Raw genomic sequence first — 16,578 nt, forward strand, 5'->3', positions numbered from 1 at the left:
CAGCATCCTGAAGTGACCTATTCTAAGAAATCTTCAAGGTCTCTCAGAAGTTGGTCATGTTGTTCTAGGTGTCCTAGAGTAGGGGTAACCCCACATTCTCTACTCCAATATCCACAGCCCTATTCCCACATATATGCTTCACCCCATCCTGAACAATATCTTTCATTTTTCACCACCCCCCTAGACATCCATACAAGGTGGATGAGCTTGGCAAACATTTGCAAAAGTAACTTTGGTGGAAAGAGCACAGCACAACATGGGCGCCATCTTAAAAAAAAAAAAAACAGAAAATACTGTCATAGCTTCCGCTTCAAAGTAATTACTATTCTTGTGAGGCATTTCTCGTTGGCTGGAAACTTCCTTGGCTGTAGCTTCTATCTGCTGGATCTCTCCTCTTCCCTTCACTGGACTTTCTACCAACTGGCCAGCCTCCAGCCCCTACATTTCCAAGAATGCCTTATAATGAGCCTTTTTTTGTGATCCATCTCTCTCCCCAACTAGGTTCCACCCCTGCCTTTACCTATTCAGAAGCTCATGAAGGTGCTCGGCTTTTCATCCTCAACGATACAGATGGCCAAATTCTTTGGCATGGTTCTCACATAACCTCAGGCCAGAGCAAATGAGGCATCTTCTTCCTATGACAGCTCTGTCTTGGTTTATCATGCTACATCCACCAGAGAGATCCCAGAATTTCCCTTTCCCTCTGCTTTCTCCTCACCCAACTTGAGAGTCACTGTCCTAAGCTGATAGTTTAACTGAGAAAGCGGCATGATGGGGAACAAAGATGAGTTTGGGTGGAGAATAATACCTAGACTGAAATTCTGGCTTCGCTGACTACAACCCTAGCTCTACATACAGTCTTGGGCAATTATCTGTCATTGAAGCTTCTATTTTCCCTTTCCCAATATCCATCCCTCCCACCCACCTCCTGAATTACAGTGAGAATTCATATGGTTCCAGGAAGCTATAGAACACATTGCTTTTCCCTGGCCACAGGATTGGTTCAGAGTAGTGTGATTATTAATGTTATGCACCAATGTGGTTATGCTACAGTGCCCAGCTGGTTGGTTAGACATCATTCTAGATGTTGCTGAAAGGTACTTTTAGATATAACTATCATTTAAATTATTAGACTCTGAGTAAATAAAGTAGATTACTCTTCATAACGTATGTGAGTCTCATCCAGTTAAAGGCCTTAAGATAAAAAGACCAAGGTTTCCTGGAAAAGGAATGCTCTCAAGCCTGCAACAGAGAAACCTGAGTTCCTAGTCTGCTGCCTTCAGAATTTAGACTCAAAACTTCATCACCAATACTTACCTGAATTTCTAGCCTGCTGGCCTTCCCTACAGATTTTGGTGTTGCCAGTTCCCCAGTTTATGAGACAATTCTTTAAAGCATATCAATATCTGTCTCCCTTTCCCATAAATACTGGTTCTGTTTTTCCAGAGAATCCTGGAAAATACAGGTATGTGTGCCAGTCTTTTTTTTCTGAGAATACTGTGGTACAGCAAGGCTTTCTCAATGGATGGTAGAACTCAGATATGAGACTTGGAATGGCTGCTGGGTGCAAGTTCTGGCCCAGACTCGGGGTCTAGTGCAGGTACCACCACTAGCAAGTGGTGGGACTGCTTCTTAGAATCTATAAATTGGGATTTAGTGATTATCAACTACATAGGATTATTGAGAGCATTCAACAAGTTAATAGATACTAAACACTCAGAATAATGCCTGAATCATTGTAAATATCTAGGAAATCCAGGCAATACTGATGATATTGATGACAAGAAAACTCAGCCTGAGGAAAAGGTTAATGTAGAAGGAAGACAAGAAACTGCAGTCCAAATCCAGATTGCTTCTCAAACCTCTGGATTAAACTGAGCTTGGTACTTCTGAACTTTTCAGTGACATGTGCTAAAAAATTCCTTTTATTATTTAAACCTATTTGGGTTAAATTTTTATTTCCACCCAGAGTATGGAATCTCTTCCTGTCTTTACAATTGAGCAATTTCTTTTTCTCAGATCTGCAAGCACAAAAGGTTTGAATGACTATACCACCCTTTCCCAGAAATGGAACTACCTGTCCACTCTCCTAAGGGTAAAAACTTCCAATCTATCCAGAAAACCTGTTTCTATCCATCAGTGGGAAACTTCCTTAAATATCACAAAGGTAATTTATCTTTCAATGGCAGTTGCCCAAATGATTTCTGGGTAAAGAGAACATGCATTTCTCTGAAGAGGTAACAGGAATGGCTACCAAAAAAAAAAAAAAAATGAAAAGATGATTTACTTCTGGGAAATGCAAATCGGGAATACAATAGGATACCATTTCAACTTACTAGATAGGCAAAATGTAAAAGTCTTGAAAATTCTAAGTATCTACAATATGTGAAACCAAGGATTCATATACTGCTGGTGAGAGTATACATTGTACAGTCTACAAAACAATGCGTAAAAAAATGGCATATCATACAAAGTTGAAAATGTCTGTAGCCTAAATAGCAGTGATATCACTACTAACTCCATCCCTAGAGAAACATTTAGACACATGGCCTGAAAGTTTTGCCCAAGAATGTTGAGTTCTACATTGTTGATAGTAGCAAAACACTAAAATTGATGTATCCATGCACAACAAAATAAAAAAATAAAATGGTTTATTTGCTTAGTGCATTTCAAGGATAATGAAAGTGAATGAACTACCACTAGCTATATAGATGTTGCATACAAGTCTGGATAATTACAAAATTCATAGCTTTGGGTAAGAAAGAGCATGCCAAACTCCCACAACCAAAGGCAGCAGGGAGCTAAAAGCCAAACCCTGTCCATTTCCAATGTATGACACTAGACAACTGCGCTAGGACTCCAGCACAGGCGGCTCAATTGGATTTGGATCCGTCATTTTTTGTCCAGGGCCCACCCTCTGATCCGCGTAGGCAGTCCACCTTTTCCCCGCCCTCGAGGCCTCAGGGCTTTGGAGCTCTTAAAAACTGGTGCGGGATCCTGGTGAGAGAGAAAGTCCTGTTAACAGCAGGTTGAGAGGCGTGGTCTCCGGCTCAGTTGTGGTCTTTCGACGTGTCTGGGTTCTCTCTCTCGCTCCGGGTTTTCTCTCTTGCTCCAGGCGGGGCGGGGCCGGAGGCGGGGTCGGGGGCGGGGCCGGGGAATGAGCCCTGGGCCCGCCCCGGGAAGAGGCCTGGGAGGGGCTTGTGCGCATGCTCGGTCCTGATTGGCTGGTTCTAAGCAGCGCGGAGCTCGGCGGGAGTTTCGTGGATCTGGCGGGTTCAGGAACCAGCCCCATGGCTCTGCAGTGGCGGGTTAGGTCCCCGGCGCCCGCAGGGTAAGTGCGGCCGACTCTCGGAACCCTAGGCCTGGACCGACTTTATTTTCTGCTGACGTGGTCTGTGCCTCGCGGAGTTGTTCTTGCTGCCACTGAAACTTATCCGAGTGATCAGTTGTTCAGGGTCTGTTTCCACTTTTGTAAAACCCGGGTAGCAACAGCCCCGGTGTTTATGGTTATCGTGAGATTACAGGAGTTAACAGTGGGCAGGAGGCAGAACGTTAGCTAGTGGTAGTATTGCTTTGTGTGTGTGAGTTTCAAAGTAGTTCAAACAAAATATGCAGCAAATACTTGGAAGTACCTTTCATTTGCCAGACGTTACCTCATGGAGGGAAGTTTACACTCTGGCTGGGCGTCCCTACTCTTATTTTCCAAACGCAGCTGTTTTTGTAGTAGAAACTACAGACCGTAAAAATAAACCAAATTTCTGGCTGGAGGACTAAGCTGCCCCTTGTTATTATTAAATGCCATTCCACGGTGGGTCAAGCCACTTATTTTTATCAAAAGGGGCCATGCACTTAAAAATAGATTGCAAAAACTTGATCTAAAAGATTAATTTTTATTGGATGCGTTGGCGAGTGCCCTGCTGGCGATGTCTAAAGCGCATCCAAGGCCTTGTCTGGACCAGACTAGCAGTTTGCTAGGGAACGCTCCCAAGACCGCACCCCCAGGAGTTCCTCCAAATCCTGGGTCGACCCCCTGGAGAAGGCGTCATTTGTGTGGCCATGGAGCAGGGCACAGCTGTGAGTAGTTGCTTGTAACCTGGTGAGAAAAATAGAGTAGCCCCAGCTGAAAAGGGTTAATCTTTCTCTTAATAGGCCAGTAGTTTCCCCCCCCCCCTTTGGGGGGATGGGGGTTGAGATTCATGAAATGTGTTCATACACAGATGCACATACTTCAGAATCTTACATATGGTTATCACAGATGTTTCCATCTTTTGGAAGCCCCACCTGGAATCCAGCCTAAAGCAGGGAGGATCTTTGATGGGATGTTTGAGCCCAGGCAGGTGAAATAGTTTAGATTAAGAAACTTAGGAGATTCTAGTTTTTAGACTTATTTATGTTACTTGACTGAACCCCAGAATGATAGTCTGTAAAATTGCCGTAAAACTTTCTACCAGGTTTTGAGAATCAGAGCCTGGAAATTTGTTAGAAATGCAAAATCCCAGACCTCGCTCCAGGTTTACTAAATCAGACACTGGGCTAGGAATGGGTTGACTCCAAGCAATTTTGTTTTACAAATCTGTTACATCATGCTCATGCCTGCTAAAATTTGAAAATTACTACTCTAAACAGTTTTCCAATTTTTTCTTTTACAGTGATTCACAGAAATGATATTTTACATCACATATAGTGCACACATAACAAAAAGTTTATTAAAGTACTATACCCTAAAACAAATAAAAAATTATTTATAAAAAAAGTACTATACCCAGTCCAATCTCATATCTCTATTCTGTACTTTTTAAAAAAATGCTAAGATGAAAAATCTTTTAAACTATTATAGGGTAATAAAATAAACTGTAGATAATTATGTCAGTGTTGAATTACTTGATTTTAGAAATTGTATTATGATTATGCAAGATAATTCCCTCTTTAGGAAAGCCATGTTGAAGTACTCAGGATTAAGGGTGCAGTGTCTTCAGTTTACCATAGAGACACACCACAAACAGAGGAAGCAAATGAGACAAAATGTAAACAATTGTTGGATCTGGGTAAACAATATACTGGGTGTGTTTGTATTACTTTTAAGTTTGAAATTCTATCACACAAAAAAATACTCAAAGAAATACTGATTTGTCTACTGACAAATGAGTATTTGAAAAATACAGGTGTAATCTGCATGACGTATTTTAAAGTCAGAGCCTACGTACTGTATTATGCCAGAGTATCCGCTGGTACCACTCTGCAGTGCCTGGTATGTGGAGGATACTCAGTAAGTATTCAGTGTCAACTGACAATGTTACTATTAATAATATACTATTATATAATTTTTTTCCTGTCACTGTTATTTCTAGTTTATTAAAGTCACTAGTGTTACATTTGTTTACTTTAAGCTTGTTGAAATTATTCAGCTTTATCCTTTTTAACCTCAGTGCCCCATGAAGGAATATTAAGGGTTGGAAAGAAGGCAGGCTTTAGATTGGAAGTAATGTAGATTTTAATGCAGGCTTCTTTCCATCCTGGCTGTGTATTGCTTTGGGCAAGTGTACATGTGTAACATGGGATTTGCTTCTACCTTAAAGGACTGTTAGAGTTAAATGAAGAAATGTAGGTACAATAGCCAGGCATAGGTTGGAACAGGTGTTACGTGCCTAGTAAATGTTAGCATGCCTCCTCTTGGCTCAGTTGTGCAGAGATAATCAATCATTGTTGATTGATGAGGACTTCAGGGACAGAATAACAGCAGGATTAGGAGTTCTCTACCTCCTTTAGAGAGAGAAGTATTATTTTATAAATTGGCGATATGATTTGACCTATAAAAATACAGTTAAATTTGTGGCATACAGGTTCTGCTTGCTACAAAGGATTTTGCCATAACCTAAATTCCACTGGATGCGTGCTATTAGTTCAACTAATGAGGAATGTAATTTGGAAAGAAAATGCTTGGAAAGTGTCACAAGTTACAGTGTTTTCCCCAATTACTTAACACATTTACTAACTTTCCCTTTCATGTGTGTGTTTTCTGTTTAATAGTGCAGGATATTCAAAGAATGAATTAGGAAGAACACATCCCATGAAAGACGTAAGTTATCTTTTTACATTTTAGTGTAATTTTCTCACTGTTGACAAAACAAAATAACATTTTGTGGGAACCTGTTTTGTAGACCTCTCTTGGTAAACTCTGTTTTATTATTGGGAAAAAATATATTTCTTTGCTTCTACTTTTTCCAATACGATGGAGAAAATAACCTTTGTTAACATTTTAGAAAGTGCTTTTTTTTCCTATGGCTAAATTGATTTTATTTTCATCCAGATAATTGACATCATGTTAAAATTGTGTCATGTATATTTTGCCATTTTTCATGCATAGTAATTTTTCCATGTTACAGTTTTCAACACTTGTTTATGATATTCCACTTAGTCCCCATATAGTTTTAGAATCAGTTAAAGGTAGGTACATTTCTTTAACCCTCATGGTAGCTGATTACAAATTATTCTCTAGTGGCTTTTCTGGTTGCCTGTGGCATTTCACATTCACCCTGAAAAGCATCTGCTTTTCAGGTTGCATGAAGTTGAGGGTTCTTTTTGGTCTCTATTCTGCCCCTCCCTGTCTTTCTGTCTTAAATGGTCTTGTCTCTCTGTCCTGACCCCAGGCATCAGAGGATGACACTTAGATTCCTCATGAAACTCTGGGATCCTCTGTGGACTTGTGCTTAGCTTTCTGCTCCCACCCAGCCTTGGCTCACCTGCTCAGTGGATGGATTTCTCTCAGCTCTCCTGTCCTACCTGCTACTCCTGGTAGCTGAAGTCCAGTGTGCCTTGGAGGGATTTCTCTAAGCTTTTTAGCTTGGCTCCCAGGCTGCCTTATTGAAAGTTCCTAATGCCTGGAATGGATTTCTTCTCCTGTCTTCTTCCCTCTGTAAGGCAGCCTGCCTAACAAGTGAAGGAGGAGTCCTTTGCCTTAGAGTGGCACCTCTTTTGTGGCATTCCACCACCAAGTATTCCATGAATGGTTCTTTCACTGAGGTCTATGAGTGGTGACGTTTTTGTTTCATTTGCTGTTTTTTTGTGTCTCCTGTGTGTCTTCCAGAATTTTCTTATCTGTTAATAGTATCCCTCTACATCTTCCATGCTTCCATGGAAGTTTTCCTCATCTTATGTATGTTTGGGTCTTTCATTAGGATTTGGGAAAGCAAACTTCATGGATTTACAAATAGGTCGAACTGTGAACCCTGGTCAGTCCTAGGGCCAGGAGATTTTACCCTTTGTGCCTTTGAAAATGTTAATGAACTTTTGGGTATATGACATATTTCTGGGGGAGAGAGCCCATAGCCTTCCCTAGATCAGAGATTTAGGCAAACTGTATAGCATGTGTGCCAAAACTGACCTGCCACTTGTATTTGTACAGCCTTGCAAGCTAAGAAGCGTTTTTATAATAAAGGTATTTATTTATTTATTTGCAGTGATGGGAATTGAGCCTAGGACTTTGCACACGATGACAAACATCGTGACCTGCGAAAATGATCTGAAATTCAAATTACAGTGCCCATAAGTACAGTTGTATTGGAACGCAGCTAAACCCCTTTTTTTTCTGCATTTCCATTATCTGCTTTCACACTTCAGTGACTGAGCTGAGTAGGTACAGCAAAAATCTAGTAACCTGTAAAAGCCTACATTATTTACTTTCTAGTTCCTTTTAGAAAAAGTTTACCAACCCCTGCCTTATTATTATCAAAGGCATCTATATCCCCAGGATTGCTTTGTTTGTTTGTTTGTTTGTTTTGAGGGACACAATGTCATTATTTATTTTTCTGTGATGCTGAGGGTCAAACCCAGTGCCTCACATGTATGAGGCAAGCGGTGTACCCCGAGCTATAGCCTCAGCCCAAGGATTGCTTCTTTAGGTAGCACTGATAGCAGGAGTATCCTTGCTAAATAAATTGGCTTTGTAATTTTCTTTGGTTGTGAGCACCAATTCAAAGACTTTGATTTTATTCACTTTTAGAAAGCTGGTCAAAAGCACAGGCCTAATGATACATTTGACTTTGCTGATAATTCTGACATCTCAAGTATTGGCAGCCTTGGTGAAAATGAGAAAGATGATGAACCTTATGAAACCTTTGGTGAGTATTTTAAATCTTTATCCTAAAATAACTTTAAAACATTTATGTTAGGTACAACAAAAATACAGAAGTATTTTCAAATATGTAACCTGCATTTAAATGCAACATTTTGGAGAATGCTTGATAATTTTTATCATACATTGAAATTAAGAACATCATCAAGCCAGGTGCGGTGGCACACCCCTGTAATCCTAGAAGCTCTGAAGGCTGAGACAGAAGAATCATGAGTTCAAAGTTAGTATCAGCAAAAGTGAGGCGCTAAGTAACTCAGTGAGACCCTGTCTCTAAATAAAATACAAAAGAGGGCTGGGGATGTGGCTCAGTGGTCAAGTGCCCCTGAGTTCAATCCCTGGGGTACCAAAAAAAAAAAAAGAACATCATCAAATTAGAACTCTTCTTTTAACATTCATTAATATTTTGTTCATATCAAGATACTGTGTTACTTTGTAACAATATTAATATAAAATATATTTCTCACATCATACCACTATATAAGGACCTTCAAGAGGAAAAGTAGAGGGACTTTTCCTTTATCGTAAACTCATGAGGCAGGAATGTTTCAAAGGAACCAAGAAGAACTTCACCTGTGTTCCTTAGTGTGAGGTAAATGGGGCTGATACATGGCTGGCCAGTAATCGATGAGCTCTTCCAATGGGCTATTTGTGTCTCAATGTGTCAATGACCAGTCCAGAGACCAAAAAATGATGAAGTGCCAAGGGCCCCTGTATGTAGAACAGCGGTAATCAGATATTTTTGCTGCAGTAAGTGTTAAGAGAACTTTGAAAACTTATTTACCATCTCACATATTTTCTATTTGGCTTCTAAAAATTTTCAGTCTACTTTTTTCATGGAACAAAATATATATTCCTTCCAGGTGGCACACACCTGTATTCCCATGGGTTCAGGAGACTGAGGCAACAAGGATTACAAGTTCAAAGCCAGCCTCAGGAACTTAGCTAGACCCAGTCTCAAAATAAAAAGGGCTCATATGTGGCTCAGTGAGTAAGCGTCCCTGGGTTCGATTCCTGGTAAGGAAAAGAAGAAAAAGAAAAGAAAATATATATTTCATAAGATGAAATAAAATGAGAAGTAATTGTGGGGAGTCACTCTGAATGACCCGTGCCTTCCATCCTGAAGCAATAGGCTCTGACAGATCACTCCATTTCATAGTGACTTGGGTGTCCTCCCAGCTCAGGAAGTTGAGGTCGAGTCCTCAGATGTAGGTGTCATCCCTTGGGTTGAATTACACTCACCTGTTTCTTGTAACCCTGCCCTTTCTGGCCTTTTTTGGATAGAACTTTCTAAGAACAAATGTCGTTCCCCCCCCCCCCCCCAATAAAAGCCCACTTCCAAACGAGCTCACTTTCTCTCACCAGCCTTTCATGACTTTCTCTTGCTCTCCCATTTGGGGAGCCTGAGGCAGAGAGTGGGGGAGCTGTCCTGAAGCTTGTTTAAAGGTAAAGTGTGTGTCTGTTTTAGTTGGTGTCCCTGGAAATTCACACCAAGCCACCTTAAATTCAGCTGCCAGTTTGGGTCGGGGCAGCAAGTAATTAGCACAGAATACATCTTTTATTATGAGTTAAGAAAATTGTTTTAGCTACTTGTCTAAAATATCTAAAAATAGAAGATTCTGTAGGTTTTTAAAATCTACTTGTCTTAATATTCTCAAAAATTCATGCAGCTATTATCATATGTAGTTTCAGAATATTTTTATCATCCTAAAAGAAACCTCATACCTGTTACTAGTCACTCCCTGTTTGCTTTTCTTTGATGAAGTGGAGTCACTGGATTTATGATAGTTCCATGTTTAAATTTTTGAGGAATTGCCTTGCTGTTTTCCACAGTGGCTGCACCGTGTGGACACACAGAGATCCAATTTCCCTGCATCCTCACTATGGTTGTTATTTTCTGGGTTTATTCTTTTTTTCTGATAATAGATATCCCCAGGGTTGAGAATGGTGTCTCATGGTTTTGGTTTGCATTCCCTAATGAGCAATGATGTCAAGCATCTTTTCAACGTGCTTATTGGCCAACTGTATATCTTCACTGAAGAAGTGTCTATTCAAACTCTTTGCCCATTTTAAAATTGGATTGTTTTGTTGTTTAAATTAAGTGGTAGGAATTCATCTTATATGATTGGTTACATATGGAAATTAGGGATTGATCTATTTTTCTCCCTTCCCTCGTCCCTTTAATCCACAGGACCAGTACAGAATATATTACTAACTTCTGTTGTGAAGTTGATATGTTCCTTATTTAAGCAGCTAGCTGTTTAGAAAAGTTTGTTTGCACTATCATGCTAAAATTTCAGCATGAAATCATGGTTTCCTGGCTCTCACCAGATACCACCCCCCACAACTCCCTCTCACACTCCCGCCCGCTCCTGCAGCAATCCCACGTTTGTCACTACTGGCCACCTCCCTTCCCCTCTCAAGTTTGCTGTCCTTTCCATAAGCCCCACCCAGTGTACTGACTCCATTACTCTTCTTTCCTGAACAAGTGGGAACATCCTCCTCTTATAGCATTTCCTTATTTTGCCTTTCCACCAAGGCCATTTGATCTCTTCCTCTTTAATCTTCTTTGTCTCTTTTTTCCTCCTGGACTGGGAATTGAACCCAGGGCCTTGCACATGCTAGGCAAGCGCTCTACCACTGAGCTATATCTCCTAGTCCTTTCCTTCCTCATTTAAGTTTACTTTTTTATACTACCTAAATCCAGAGTAAAGAAAAGAGAAAGAGAAATGAGGAGGTCTGACATCTTTCCCCAAAGGGCATTCATTCACAAATGTTGAGTGCCAACCAAGTGCTAGGAATTTAGTGAGTAATAGTCCCAGGAGTAGACCAACCACCCTAAACATGTAGAATTTATAATAAATGCAGTGGTCTCCTGAATAGAGCATATAATATTCCAGAGGGGTGAGCAAATAAAATATTAGATTTCCTCTTCATATATATATAAAATTAAAATATTCCCATTAATATATAAATACAGGAATGCAGATTTATAATTTAAATATCCAGGTAGTTACTGGTGTTATGGTTAAAATTTTTTGAGGTGTGATATCAAAAACATTTGGAGGAGCTGGGGTTGTAGCTCAGTGTAGAGTGCTTGCCTAGTGTGTGTGAGGCACTGGGTTCAATTCTCAGCACTTCATATAAATAAATGAACAAAAAGGTCCATCAACATCTAAAAGAAATATTTTTTAAAAAAATTTGGAAAGTGGCCTGTGTAACTGATTTGTAACTTGTCAGCCATTTTTTTTCTTTTCTTTTTGTACCAGGGATTGAACTCTGGGGGCACTTGGCCACCAAGCAACATCCCCAACCCTCTTTTGTATTTTATTTAGAGACAGGGCCTTTCTGAGTTGCTTAGTGCCTCCCCATTGCTGAGGCTTGTTGAGAGCCACAGCCAGATGGCACCTGGCATTTTGCCAGAAGGAGTGGTTGAGAGGTGACACCATCGAGCCATTAGGATGATGATAATTAAGTTAAGCTGTGTATAATTGCTGTGACTGGATGATGCTGGATTGAAACAGGCTGTGTATTCAGTTGTATATAGACCCCTGCTGTCCGGCAATAGGGCGGCTCCTGCTGCCTCTGGTGCCCACCTGCTACTTTTGAGTTCTCGAGGAGTTCCCGTTGAGTTCTCCTGGAGCCCCGGTGAGGGCGGAGAGAGTTCCCAGGAGTGCCGGTGAGAGTTCGGGCAATAAAGGAGCTCCTGTTTGAACCTACAAGGGCCTCGTGGAGTCTTGGTTATTTTGTGCCCAGCCAGACTGCGCCAGAGGCTGGCTTTGAACTTGAGATTCTCCTGCCTCAGCCTCCCAAGCCACTGGGATTACCTTCGTGCACCTCTGTGTTCAGCTCTTGTCAGCCATTTCAACAAACATTATTTTGTATTCCACTGTAAAGGAATAAACTCAGATACTTCCCAGACAGCCAGACTCTTAAGGTTGTGTCTGTGTTTCACAGATCCTCCGTTACACAGCACGGCTATATATGCTGATGAAGCAGAATTTTCCAAACACTGTGGATCATCCATGCCTTCAACTCCTCAAGAAAAAGAAGGAAAGAAAAGGTATGGTAAAATTTCAAGCAGTTTTTGTTTATTTGTGCTTAATGGGATTTCTGAGCAACTCTTTAAGATAGAAACTAATAAAACTAAAGTTGTTTCAAGATCTTTTGAGACAACTTGTTATGTTTTTCCTCAAGAGAATGAAGATATAACCACTTAATTTTTCAATAATTGATATTACTAATAATAATTATAGTAATTGACATAATTGACACCTGATTGTCTAGGAAACATGTTGTCTTTATTGATACGAGTTAAATTTAGAAACTAGAGGGCAGGGATATTGGTGTCATGATAAGCAAATGTCTTGGCTTTGCTCAATGGCCCTGTGTTCTTTAGTGCTATTCTAAGTTTTATTTATTACAGATTTTGCATATTTCCTAAGTTTATTCCCAAGTAATTTGTCTTTTTTGTATTTGGCAATTTATATAAATGGGGGTCTTCCATTTTATGTTCTCAGTTGTGGTTGATCGTTTATGTGAAAGCTATGAATTTCTTACATTAATGTTTTTAAGTTAATTCAGTTTTAGAAAATAAGCATTTTTTCTATGCCAAATACTGTGTTAGATATTGAACACTAAAGATGTTTATAAGAATATCTTCTTGATGGTATTTAAGAATGAGTTGTGAATTATATTGTAATTCATCTATTATAAAAATTAGGTGTCTTACTATTTAACCTTCATTGTAGATTTTCTGTATTAAAGCATTGCATTCCTGGGATAAAAAACAACCCTACTTTGGTTTGGCCTCTTTGCTGATCTTCAAATTCCTAAATATACACTACCTCAGGGCTTTTGCAGGTTCTATTCTTTGTGACTAGGTGGCCCACTATCTTTGCATGCTTCCTTTGGGATTTCAGGCACCACCAGATCAAGCAGTCTTCCAGTACCTCCCAGAAAATACCACCTTCTTTCATCAGTAGATTTTCTTTACTCTTTTCTTCCTCATAGCTTTTACCTCTACCCAACCAATATTTAATTCTTATGTTTTAATTGGTTCATTGTCTCTGTCCACAATGGAAACTTAAGACAGAGTAGGGCTTAGTTCTACAGTTTATTGCTGTACATCAGGTTCTTAGAACTCAACCTGGCACCTGATACACATTCTGTGAATATTTGAATTCATCTTCCTGTGTACAGTGTAGTGACATGGCTAAGGTGACTGACCTTGGACCCACTGTGCTGGGTTCATATCTTCTGCCACTACCAAGTATTTGACCTTGGGAAAGACATTTAACCTCCAGGTTCCTTCATCTGGAAAGTGGGATGGTAATGCAACCTACCTTCTGCAGTTCAGATGAATTATTCCCCTTAAGTTCTTCAAACAGGTATGTAGTAAACTTTCAAATGTTAGATTTTTATTATTGTTTTTTCCACAAGCATTTACTGAGCATAGACTAGGTACCTCTGTATTAGACTCTGGGTTTACAAAAATGTCTCTCTCTCTTGGACCATCAGGCACTGTACTAAGAAATGGGATAGTAAGATAGAGGGAACCTGTATCTTGATGACGGGGCTGCTATACCAGCCCTAAGTTGCTTCTGAAGTTTTGCTCAGAGGTAAAGAAAGTGTCTTGTTTCATCCATATTCTATTTTTACATCAATACTACTCCTAATGGTAAAGAGTTTTGCCATTATCCTAAAAGCAGTTGAAGAATTTTAAGGAGAGAGTGACACGATCAAACCTGCACTTTAAAATGATCTCTCCTACTGCCATGTGAGGAATGGATATAAAAGGGGCAAGAGTGGAATGGACAGACTAGTTTGGAGTCTGTTTTAATAGTCGGTGCAGGGACTAGGGTAACTGCAGCAGAGATGGAGAGGAGCTCAAGCAGAGTTGTAAAGCACATCAGCAGGGCTTGGTGCTGTGTTGCTCCAGGAGGGTGGAGAAGAGTTCCTGGCATAGGTAGCTCCCAGGTTTCCAGCTTGTATAAATGGATTACTGGGGGTGTCATTGACCAAGATGGGGGTTGCTAGGAGATTGAGTTTTATAGGGAGATCATGGATTTGATAGGCAGAGGTCAAAGAGACCATTGTCTGTTGAGTCTGGAGCTCAGAGTAGAAGGTTAAGCTGGAGGGAAACTGAAGTTACTGTATATAGATGGTACACAGCCCACTTTTGAGATGGCAAGAAAATCCAGCAACAGTCAGGCACTGTGGTGCATGCTGTAATCTCAATTCAGGTTGGGGGGGGGGGTGAAATAAGAGGATCTTGAGTTAAAAGGCAGCCTCAGCAACTTAGCCATGCCCTAAGCAACTTAGTGAGAGCCTGTCTCTAATCGCTAAATAAAAAATTAAAAAGGGCTAGGGATGTGGCTCGGAGGTTAAGTGACCCTGGGTTCAATCCCTGGTACCCCCTCCCCCCTGCAAAAAAAAAAAAAAATCCAGCCTCATCTGTCCAAGTAAAGGAAAGGGGGAGAGAGATAAGGTAGCAAGAGGAGAAAGACAAAAACAAGGAGAGTTTATTCACAAAAGTACGTGTGTGTGTGTGTGTGTGTGTGTGTGTGTGTGTGTGTGTGTGAGAGAGAGAGAGAGAGAGAGAGAGAGAGAAAGAATAAGCAGTTGATGTGTAACCGATGTGTTTCTGCAATCTGTATATGGGGTAAAAATGGGAGTTCATGACCCACTTGAATCAAATGTATGAAATATAATATGTCAAGAGCTTTGTAATGTTTTGAACAACTAATAATTTAAAAAAAAAAAAAAAGAATAAGCAGTTGATAAATGCAGCTGGGAAGCGAGTAGGGTGAGGGCTGACATGCCCATTCCTTGCATTTAATGAGGAGGATGTTCTTGGTATCCTTGGTTTTGGTCGCCTGCTAAATCTAAACAAAAAGACCTCATTTGGGAATATAAGACAGGATTTGCATATAATACAAAAGAAAGTCAGGGCAGGAGGGGGCACTTGGGGGAGAGATCAGCAGCATTGCCTAGGACTCACAGAGGTGGCAGCCACCAGTCCTTCAGATCCTCCCGAGGGACTTTAGTTGTCTTCTTCCTTAACTTCTCCTTCCCTGTCTTAGGTTTAGGTGGCCCTGCTTTTAGCCCTCTCCTTGCCACCCACCCCCAACTTACTCACATGGTTTTAACTACCTGTATGCCATTGTATCCTGAGTCCCTCTCTCTTGTCCAGCTTTCTTCCTGAGCCCCAAGAGGTCCTGCTCCTATCTCCCTAGATGCCCACAGGCATTCAGACTCAAAAGGCAAAACTGAGCTCCAGCCTTTTCAAGGAGTCAACAAACTCCTTGTGTGTTTTCTAGAGTAATGATCCTGCTGTCCATCCAGTCATGTAAAATCCAGCCATCTGGGAATCATTCTGGCATGTTCTGTGCCATGAATCTTACTGCTTCTGTCCTTCATGCCTCTGCCATCTCCCTGCAGCTGTTGTCGATCATCACAGGCCACTCTCACACGCTCCCTGCAGTTGTTTCCTGCCAGGTCTCCCTGTCTCCTGAATCGCCCTCTCTATTTCCCCTAGATCCCAGAAGGACTCTTATCTCTATTCCTACCACATTTTAGGGGCTCTCCATTGACCACTTGCATGGCATGGAAGGCCCCTGTGCCAGATTGGATCCTTAGATAAGTAGATACTGAAAAGAAGAAGGAATGGAAAGGTTTATTAAAGTATCTGTAAAAGTTGAAGTTGGGCGAATCAGATTGGCCAGAGATGGTTCTAGCCAACCTCCCAGGGAACCCTGGAGGAAAGGTTGCCTGTTGAGGGTCTACTATACTAGGCAGAGATGACCAGGCCCAAGAACCCTCATCATGCTGTTAGGGGCCCAAGACTGCTCACAAATGCTTCAGGGGATCCCAGGGCTCTGTCTGAAGTCTGCCAGCTAACTGTAGGGAGATCTGAGCATCCTGCCTTTGGGGCTGTCTCTCAGCCTCTCCGGTTATATCCTGTGACTTCTTTCCTAGCATTTTCTTCTCTGGAACAACACATTCTTTCTGCACTGTTTTGTTTCTCAAATATGCCAGGCTGTTTTATACCACCATGTTTTTACATTCGTATTTCCTTCTACCTTAAATGCCCATCCCCATACTACTATGCCTAGAAAAGTATTTTTACAAGTTAACTCAAGTGTCCCAGCCATGCTGCCTTTCCTAATTCCCTAGTCAGGTGTACACATCTTCTCTGTTGGGTGCTTGCCAAGTTATCCTTTTGCACCGCCTTTGGCTTTCCTACCAGGCAGTGAACCCTATAAAGGAAGGTGCTGCTCTCATTTTTAAAGTAGTTGTATGCATCACACTTTGCCTTTTTTGATTGTTGTGAAACACTTGTTGTATTGAATTGGATAAAAAGATAAAAAACGTTCTCACTTTCCATCAGAAGTTGGGGTTATTTTTCCCTGCCAAGGACAAAAGAAGCTATTTCCTTTTCTGTCACC

General features: G+C 40.9%; 1 protein-coding gene across 1 annotated transcript in view; it reads left to right on the forward strand.

Moving 5' to 3' along the window:
- The first annotated feature begins 2,995 nt into the window (after nucleotides 1–2,995).
- Nucleotides 2,996–16,578, forward strand: part of CENPU (centromere protein U) — a 38,694-nt gene continuing 25,111 nt past the window's right edge. Inside the window, exons 1-4 of the mRNA XM_081269009.1 lie at nucleotides 2,996–3,331; nucleotides 6,028–6,076; nucleotides 8,000–8,117; nucleotides 12,086–12,191. Of these exons, the coding sequence (XP_081125135.1) occupies nucleotides 3,207–3,331; nucleotides 6,028–6,076; nucleotides 8,000–8,117; nucleotides 12,086–12,191 (398 nt within the window). The 5' untranslated portion in view covers nucleotides 2,996–3,206. The remainder of the gene's footprint in view (nucleotides 3,332–6,027; nucleotides 6,077–7,999; nucleotides 8,118–12,085; nucleotides 12,192–16,578) is intronic.

Source organism: Spermophilus citellus (assembly GCF_964194105.1).
Source record: "Spermophilus citellus genome assembly, chromosome: 16".
Taxonomy (NCBI): Eukaryota; Metazoa; Chordata; class Mammalia; order Rodentia; family Sciuridae; genus Spermophilus; species Spermophilus citellus.